The sequence below is a fragment of the Coregonus lavaretus genome, assembly GCF_964263955.1.
Source record: "Coregonus lavaretus genome assembly, contig: HAP1_SCAFFOLD_2719, whole genome shotgun sequence".
Lineage (NCBI taxonomy): Eukaryota > Metazoa > Chordata > Actinopteri > Salmoniformes > Salmonidae > Coregonus > Coregonus lavaretus.
The window spans coordinates 7,501-17,500 of NW_028161765.1; the positions used below are offsets into that span (position 1 = coordinate 7,501).

General features: G+C 43.8%; 1 protein-coding gene across 1 annotated transcript in view; it reads left to right on the forward strand.

Moving 5' to 3' along the window:
* The window catches only part of LOC311120109 (kinesin-like protein KIF13A), a gene marked incomplete at both ends in the record, with an annotated part of 63,300 nt that overhangs the window by 2,002 nt on the left and 51,298 nt on the right, over positions 1-10,000 (forward strand). The window contains 3 exons of the mRNA XM_084194724.1: positions 447-659; positions 3,507-3,617; positions 3,751-3,885. Of these exons, the coding sequence (XP_084050850.1) occupies positions 447-659; positions 3,507-3,617; positions 3,751-3,885 (459 nt within the window). The remainder of the gene's footprint in view (positions 1-446; positions 660-3,506; positions 3,618-3,750; positions 3,886-10,000) is intronic.

Sequence of the window (10,000 nt, forward strand, 5' to 3'; positions counted from 1 at the left end):
GTACTAACTGCTACTGTACTATCTTCTACTGTACTATCTCCTACTGTACTAGTTTCTACTGTACTAGTTTCTACTGTACTATCTTCTACTGTACTATCTCCTACTGTACTAGCTCCTACTGTACTAGCTCCTACTGTACTAGTTTCTACTGTACTAGTTTCTACTGTACTATCTTCTACTGTACTATCTCCTACTGTACTAGCTCCTACTGTACTAGTTTCTACTGTACTATCTTCTACTGTACTATCTCCTACTGTACTATCTCCTACTGTACTAGCTCCTACTGTACTAGTTTCTACTGTACTAACATCCTACTGTACTAACTTCTACTGTACTAGCCTCTACTGTACTAGCTTCTACTGTTCACAGTCACCAACAGTGAAGTCCACATTATAACTGACTGTCTGTCACCTCAACTTTGTTGTTATCCGTCACCACCTTGCCAGGACAACCTGGGTGGCAACAGCAAGACGTGTATGATTGCCACGGTGAGCCCAGCAGCTGATAACTACGAGGAGACGTTGTCCACGCTGCGTTACGCAGACCGCGCCAAGAGGATCGTCAACCACGCCGTCGTCAATGAAGACCCCAACGCACGGATCATCAGAGAGCTCCGGGAGGAGGTGGAGAAACTCAGAGTACAGCTCTCTCAGGCTGAGGTGGGAGACACAGACACACACACACACACACACACACACACACACACACACACTGATGATCTGGTGCTTTTGTCACCAACCAAGGAGGGCCTACAGCAGCACCTAGATCTTCTGCACAGATTCTGTCAGACCTGGGCCCTGACAGTAAATCTCAGTAAGACAAAAATAATGGTGTTCCAAAAAAGGTCCAGAAATACAAATTCCATCTAGACACCGTTGCCCTAGAGCACACAAAAAACTATACATTCCTCGGCCTAAACATCAGCGCCACAGGTAACTTCCACAAAGCTGTGAACGATCTGAAAGACAAGGCAAGAAGGGCCTTCTATGCCATCAAAAGGAACATAGATTTCAACATACCAATTAGGATCTGGCTAAAAATACTTGAATCAGTTATAGAACCCATTGCTCTTTATGGTTGTGAGGTCTGGGGTCCGCTCACCAACCAAGAATTCACAAAATGTGACAAACACCAAATTGAGACTCTGCATGCAGAATTCTGGAAAAAATATCCTCAGTGTACAACGAAAAACACCAAATAATGCATGCAGAGCAGAATTAGGCCAATACCCGCTAATTATCAAAATCCAGAAAAGAGCTGTTAAATTCTATAACCACTTAAAAGGAAGCGATTCCCAAACCTTCCATAACAAATCCATCACCTACAGAGAGATGAACTTGGAGAAGAGTCCCCTAAGCAAGCTGGTCCTGGGGCTCTGTTCACAAACACAAACAGACCCCACAAAGCCCCAGGACAACAACAACAACAACAACACAATTAGACCCAACCAAATCCTGAGAAAATAAAAAGAGAATTACTTGACACATTGGAAAGAATTAACAAAATAACAGAGCAGACTAGAATGTTATTTGGCCCTAAACAGAGGGTAAACAGTGGCAGAATACCTGACCACTGTGACTGACCCAAAATTAAGGAAAGCTTTGACTATGTACAGACTCAGTGAGCATAGCCTTGCTATTGAGAAAGGCTGCCGTAGGCAGACCTGGCTCTCAAGAGAAGACAGGCTATGTGCACACCGCCCACAAAATGAGGTGGAAACTGAGCTGCACTTCCTAACCTCCTGCCAAATGTATGACCATATTAGAGACACATATTTCCCTCAGATTACAAAGATCCACAAAGAATTCGAAAACAAACCCAATTTTGATAAACTCCCTTATCTACTGGGTGAAATACGACAGTGTGCCATCACAGCTGCAAGATTTGTGACCTGTTGCCACAAGAAAAGGGCAACCAGTGAAGAACAAACACCATTGTAAATACAATACTTATTTTCCACCATAATTGGCAAATAAATTCATTACAAATCCTACAATGTGATTTTCTGGATTTTTTTTCTCAATTTGTCTGTCATAGTTGACGTGTACCTATGATGAAAATTACAGGCCTCTCTCATCTTTTTAAGTGGGAGAACTTGCACAATTGGTGGCTGACTAAATACTTTTTTTCCCCACTGTACATATGGCATTTGAAATGTCTTTATTCTTTTGGAACTTCTGAGTGTAATGTTTACTGTTAATATTTATTGTTTATTTCACTTTTATTTATTATCTACTTCACTTGCTTTGGCAATGTTAACGTACGTTTCCCATGCCAATAAAGCCCTTAAATCTCAGACCGAGGTGGGAGACAGACACAGAATCAACAAGGGACTATAGGGAGGTTATATAAAGCAAATGAACTTGCCTACGTTCTAACTGGTCTGTTCTGTCTGGTCCATTCTGACTGGCCCATTCTGACTGGTCTGTTCTGACTGGCCCATTCTGACTGGCCCATTCTGACTGGTCTGTTCTGTCTGGTCCATTCTGACTGGCCCATTCTGACTGGTCTGTTCTGACTGGCCCATTCTGACTGGCCCATTCTGACTGGTCTGTTCTGACTGGTCTGTTCTGACTGGCCCATTCTGACTGGTCTGTTCTGACTGGTCTGTTCTGACTGGCCCATTCTGACTGGTCTGTTCTGACTGGTCTGTTCTGACTTGTCTGTTCTGACTGGCCCATTCTGACTGGTCTGTTCTGACTGGTCTGTTCTGACTTGTCTGTTCTGACTGGTCTGTTCTGTCTGGTCCATTCTGACTGGCCCATTCTGACTGGTCTGTTCTGACTGGCCCATTCTGACTGGTCTGTTCTGACTGGTCTGTTCTGACTGGTACATTCTGACTGGTCTGTTCTGTCTGGTCCATTCTGACTGGCCCATTCTGACTGGTCTGTTCTGACATGTCTGTTCTGACTGGTCTGTTCTGACTGGTCTGTTCTGACTGGTCTGTTCTGACTGGTCTGTTCTGACTGGCCCATTCTGACTGGTCTGTTCTGACATGTCTGTTCTGACTGGTCTGTTCTGACTGGTCTGTTCTGACTGGTCTGTTCTGACTGGTCTGTTCTGACTGGTCTGTTCTGACTGGTCTGTTCGGTCTGGTCCGTTCTGACTGGTCCGTTCTGACTGGTCCGTTCTGTCTGGTCCGTTCTGACTGGTCCGTTCTGTCTGGTCCGTTCTGACTGGTCTGTTCTGACTGGTCTGTTCTGTCTGGTCCGTTCTGACTGGTCCGTTCTGACTGGTCCGTTCTGTCTGGTCCGTTCTGACTGGTCTGTTCTGACTGGTCTGTTCGGTCTGGTCCGTTCTGACTGGTCCGTTCTGTTTGGTCCGTTCTGTCTGGTCCGTTCTGACTGGTCTGTTCTGACTGGTCTGTTCTGTCTGGTCCGTTCTGACTGGTCCGTTCTGACTGGTCCGTTCTGTCTGGTCCATTCTGTCTGGTCCGTTCTGACTGGTCTGTTCTGTTTGGTCCGTTCTGACTGGCCCGTGTGTGTCTCTGTGTCTCTGTGTTCCAGTCTCTGAAGGCCCCAGAGCTGAAGGAGAAGCTCCAGGAGTCAGAGAAGTTGATCCAGGAGATGACTGTTACCTGGGAGCAGAAACTACACAAGACAGAGGAGATTGCTACGGTAACCTACATACTCACTCACATTCATTTAGCATATTCATATCTCATGGAAGCTTCTAAATTCGGACTAAACCGTTGGTAATAAATGTACGTGCTGAGGTAAAGTGACTTGTATATTTGTTGTATTTCCACAGGAGCGTCAGAAGCAGCTGGAGAGTATGGGAATCTCCCTGGAGACGTCTGGGATCAAAGTTGGAGAGGACAAATGCTTCCTGGTCAATCTGAATGCCGACCCCGCCCTCAATGAGCTGCTGGTCTACTACCTAAAGGTACACACACACACACACACACACACACACAACCACAACCACAACCACAACGCCGACCACAACTTCAATAAACTGCTGGTCTACTACCTAAAGGAATTTGGATTTACACCAGCAATCTATTTTGAATGATTATCTGGACTCAAGTTTAAGATGCAGTGGGGATTATTATTACGAAACATTTACACTGTAACTTGCCTTTGAGCCAAGTTGCTCTCTCTCTCTCTCTCTCTCTCTCTCTCTCTCTCTCTCTCTCTCTCTCTCTCTCTCTCTCTCTCTCTCTCTCTCTCTCTCTCTCTCTCTCTCTCTCTCTCCCTCCCTCTCTCTCTCTCTCTCTCTCTCTCTCTCTCTCTCTCTCTCTCTCTCTCTCTCTCTCTCTCTCTCTATCTCTCTCTCTCTCTCTCTCTCTCTCTCTATCTCTCTCTCTCTCTCTCTCTCTATCTATCTATCTATCTCTCTCTCGCTCTCTCTCTATATATATCTCTCTCTCTATTTCTCAAAGCAGAGGTTCTGCAGGGAGAGCATGCAGGAATCACACAAGCAAATAATGCTCAGTCTAACAGATTGCCTCAGCCTGAAGCAGCACACTCACACACTCACACACACACACACACACTTCACACACATTTCACACACATTTCACACACACACACACACACACACACACACACACACACACACACACACACTTCACACACACTTCACACACACTTCACACTCTCGCTAGGACTTGACAGCTACCTCACCGGCTGTCATATATTTACCAGACTGTCTAAGGAGATGGAACATGACATTTGACATTTTAGTCAATTAGCAGACACTTTTATCCAGAGCGACTGACAGTTAGTGCATTTATCTTAACAAAGCTAAGTGGGACAACCACATATCTCAGTCATAGTAAATACATTTTCCTCAATAAAGTACCTACCAGTAAAGTCAGTGCTAGTAACTATCAGTAAAGTCAGTGCTAGTAGCTATCAGTAAAGTCAGAGCTAGTAGCTATCAGTAAAGTCAGAGCTAGTAACTATCAGTAAAGTCAGTGCTGGTAGCTATCAGTAAAGTCAGTGCTAGTAGCTATCAGTAAAGTCAGTGCTGGTGACTATCAGTAAAGTCTGAGCTAGTAGCTATCGGTAAAGTCAGTGCTGGTAGCTATCTGTAAAGTCAGTGCTAGTAGCTATCAGTAAAGTCGGTGCTAGTAGCTATCAGTAAAGTCAGAGCTAGTAACTATCAGTAAAGTCAGTGCTAGTAGCTATCAGTAAAGTCAGAGCTAGTAACTATCAGTAAAGTCAGTGCTAGTAGCTATCAGTAAAGTAAGTGCTAGTAGCTATCAGTAAAGTCAGTGCTAGTAACTACCAGTAAAGTCAGTGCTAGTAGCTATCAGTAAAGTCAGAGCTAGTAACTATCAGTAAAGTCAGTGCTAGTAGCTATCTGTAAAGTCAGTGCTAGTAGCTATCAGTAAAGTCAGTGCTGGTAACTATCGGTAAAGTTAGTGCTAGTAGCTATCAGTAAAGTCAGTGCTAGTAACTATCAGTAAAGTCAGTGCTAGTAGCTATCAGTAAAGTCAGTGCTAGTAGCTATGAGTAAAGTCAGTGCTAGTAGCTATCAGTAAAGTCAGCGCTAGTAGCTATCAGTAAAGTCAGAGCTGGTAACTATCAGTAAAGTCAGTGCTAATAGCTATCAGTGAAGTCTGAGCTAGTAGCTATCGGTAAAGTCAGTGCTGGTAGCTATCAGTAAAGTTAGAGCTAGTAGCTATCAGTAAAGTCAGTGCTAGTAACTATCAGTAAAGTCAGTGCTAGTAGCTATCGGTAAAGTCAGTGCTAGTAGCTATCAGTAAAGTCAGAGCTGGTAGCTATCAGTAAAGTTAGAGCTAGTAGTTATCAGTAAAGTCAGTGCTAGTTGCTATCTGTAAAGTCAGTGCTAGTAGCTATCAGTAAAGTCATTGCTGGTAGCTATCAGTAAAGTCAGAGCTAGTAACTATCGGTAAAGTTAGTGCTAGTAGCTATCAGTAAAGTCTGAGCTAGTAGCTATCGGTAAAGTCAGTGCTAGTAGCTATCTGTAAAGTCAGTGCTAGTAGCTATCAGTAAAGTCAGTGCTGGTAACTATCTGTAAAGTTAGAGCTAGTAGCTATCAGTAAAGTCAGTGCTAGTAGCTATCAGTAAATTCAGAGCTAGTAACTATCAGTAAAGTCAGTGCTAGTAGCTATCAGTAAAGTCAGTACTAGTAGCTATCAGTAAATTCAGTGCTAGTTACTATCAGTAAAGTCAGTGCTAGTAGCTATCAGTAAAGTCAGTGCTAGTAACTATCAGTAAAGTCAGTGCTAGTAGCTATCAGTAAAGTCAGAGCTAGTAACTATCAGTAAAGTCAGTGCTAGCAGCTATCAGTAAAGTCAGAGCTAGTAACTATCAGTAAAGTCAGTGCTAGTAACTATCAGTAAAGTCAGTGCTAGTAGCTATCAGTAAAGTCAGTGCTAGTAGCTATCAGTAAAGTCAGTGCTAGTAACTATCAGTAAAGTCAGAGCTAGTAGCTATCAGTAAAGTCAGTGCTAATAACTATCAGTAAAGTCATTGCTAGTAACTATCAGTAAAGTCAGAGCTAGTAGCTATCAGTAAAGTCAGTGCTAGTAACTATCAGTAAAGTCAGAGCTAGTAGCTATCAGTAAAGTCAGTGCTAGTAACTATCAGTAAAGTCAGAGCTAGTAGCTATCAGTAAAGTCAGTGCTAGTAACTATCAGTAAAGTCAGAGCTAGTAGCTATCAGTAAAGTCAGTGCTAGTAACTATCAGTAAAGTCAGAGCCAGTAGCTATCAGTAAAGTCAGTGCTAGTAGCTATCAGTAAAGTCAGTGCTAGTAGCTATCAGTAAAGTCAGAGCTGGTAGAAGTCAGAGCTGGTAGCTATCAGTAAAGTCAGTGCTAGTAGCTATCAGTAAAGTCAGAGCTAGTAACTATCAGTAAAGTCAGAGCTAGTAACTATCAGTAAAGTCAGAGCTAGTAACTATCAGTAAAGTCAGTGCTAGTAGCTATCAGTAAAGTCAGAGCCAGTAGCTATCAGTAAAGTCAGTGCTAGTAGCTATCAGTAAAGTCAGTGCTAGTAGCTATCAGTAAAGTCAGAGCCAGTAGCTATCAGTAAAGTCAGTGCTAGTAGCTATCAGTAAAGTCAGTGCTAGTAGCTATCAGTAAAGTCAGAGCTGGTAGCTATCAGTAAAGTCAGTGCTAGTAGCTATCAGTAAAGTCAGTGCTAGTAGCTATCAGTAAAGTCAGAGCTAGTAGCTATCAGTAAAGTCAGTGCTGGTAGCTATCAGTAAAGTCAGTGCTAGTAGCTATCAGTAAAGTCAGAGCTAGTAGCTATCAGTAAAGTCAGAGCCAGTAGCTATCAGTAAAGTCAGTGCTAGTAGCTATCAGTAAAGTCAGTTTTAGTAGGGGGGGAAATAAAGTGCGAGGGGGGGTGCAGTGGGATTATTTAAGATACTCTTTGAAGAGGGTAGGGTTTCATACATACAGTACATATAGCAGTCAGCAAAGTCAGAGCTAGTAAGGGGGGAGGAAGAGTCGGGGGGGTTGGGTTTCATACATAACATAGCTAACACTGACTGGCTGCTGCTGCTGGATTCCAGATCATCTAGTCTGTGTAGTGGACAGTACAGTAGGATGATGCTAGCCTCTAGTCTGTGTAGTGGACAGTACAGTAGGATGATGCTAGCCTCTAGTCTGTGTAGTGGACAGTATAGTAGGGTGATGCTAGCCTCTAGTCTGTGTAGTGGACAGTACAGTAGGATGATGCTAGCCTCTAGTCTATGTAGTGGACAGTACAGTAGGATGATGCTAGCCTCTAGTCTGTGTAGTAGACAGTACAGTAGGATGATGCTAGCCTCTAGTCATTAGTGGACAGTACAGTAGGATGATGCTAGCCTCTAGTCTGTGTAGTGGACAGTACAGTAGGATGATGCTAGCCTCTAGTCTGTGTAGTGGACAGTACAGTAGGATGATGCTAGCCTCTAGTCTGTAGTGGACAGTAAAGTAGGATGATGCTAGCCTCTAGTCTGTAGTTGACAGTACCGTAGGATGATGCTAGCCTCTAGTCTGTGTAGTGGACAGTACAGTAGGATGATGCTAGCCTCTAGTCTTTGTAGTGGACAGTACAGTAGGATGATGCTAGCCTCTAGTCATTAGTGGACAGTACAGTAGGATGATGCTAGCCTCTAGTCTGTGTAGTGGACAGGACAGTAGGATGATGCTAGCCTCTAGTCTGTGTAGTGGACAGGACAGTAAGATGATTGCTAGCCTCTAGTCTGTGTAGTGGACAGTACAGTAGGATGATGCTAGCCTCTAGTCATTAGTGGACAGGACAGTAGGATGATGCTAGCCTCTAGTCATTAGTGGACAGTACAGTAGGATGATGCTAGCCTCTAGTCATTAGTGGACAGTACAGTAGGATGATGCTAGCCTCTAGTCTGTGTAGTGGACAGTACAGTAGGATGATGCTAGCCTCTAGTCATTAGTGGACAGTACCGTAGGATGATGCTAGCCTCTTTTTTTTATTTTATTTTTATTTAACCTTTATTTAACCAGGTAAACCAGTTGAGAACAAGTTCTCATTTACAACTGCGACCTGGCCAAGATAAAGCATAGCAGTGCGATAAAAACAAACACAGAGTAACATATGGGGTAAAACAAAACAAAGTCAAAAATACAACAGAAATACATATAATATACAGTGTGCAAATTTAGCAAGTTATGGAGGTAGGCAATAAAATAGGCTATAGTGCAAAATAATTACAATTAGTATTAACACTGGAATGATAGATGTGCAAGAGATGATGTGCAAATAGAGATACTGGGGTACAAATGAGCAAAATAGATAACAATATAGGGATGAGGTAGTTGGGCGGGCTAATTTCAGATGGGCTGTGTACAGGTGCAGTGATCGGTAAGGTGCTCTGACAACTGATGCTTAAAGTTAGTGAGGGAGATAAGTGTCTCCAGCTTCAGAGATTTTTGCAATTTGTTCCAGTCATTGGCAGCAGAGAACTGGAAGGAATTGCGGCCAAAGGAGGTGTTGGCTTTGGGGATGACCAGTGAGATATACCCGCTGGAGCGCAGACTACGGGTGGGTGTTGCTATGGTGACCAATGAGCTAAGATAAGGCGGGGATTTGCCTAGCAGTGATTTATAGATGGCCTGGAGCCAGTGGGTTTGGCGACGAATATGTAGTGAGGACCAGCCAACAAGAGCGTACAGGTCACAGTGGTGGGTATTATATGGGGCTTTGGAGACAAAACGGATGGCACTGTGATAGACTACATCCAATTTGCTGAGTAGAGTGTTGGAGGCTATTTTGTAAATGACATCGCCGAAGTCAAGGATCGGTAGGATAGTCAGTTTTACGAGGGCATGTTTGGCAGCATGAGTGAAGGAGGCTTTGTTGCGAAATAGGAAACCGATTCTAGATTTAACTTTGGATTGGAGATTCTTAATGTGAGTCTGGAAGGAGAGTTTACAGTCTAACCAGACACCTAGGTATTTGTAGTTGTCCACATACTCTAGGTCAGACCCGTCGAGAGTAGTGATTCTAGTCGGGTGGGCGGGTGCAAGCAGCGTTCGGTTGAAGAGCATGCATTTAGTTTTACTAGTGTTTAAGAGCAGTTGGAGGCTACTGAAGGAGTGTTGTATGGAATTGAAGCTCGTTTGGAGGTTTGTTAACACAGTGTCCAATGAAGGGCCAGATGTATACAAAATGGTGTCGTCTGCGTAGAGGTGGATCTGAGAGTCACCAGCAGCAAGAGCGACGTCATTGATATACAAGAGAAAAGAGTCGGCCCAAGAATTGAACCCTGTGGCACCCCCATAGAGACTGCCATAGGTCCAGACAACAGGCCCTCCAATTTGACACATTGAACTCTATCTGAGAAGTAGTTGGTGAACCAGGCGAGGCAGTCATTTGAGAAACCAAGGCTATTTAGTCTGCCAATAAGAATGCGGTGGTTGACAGAGTCGAAAGCCTTGGCCAGGTCAATGAAAACGGCTGCACAGTACTGTCTATTATCGATCGCGGTTATAATATCGTTTAGGACCTTGAGCGTGGCTGAAGTGCACCCATGACCAGCTCGGAAACCGGATTGCATA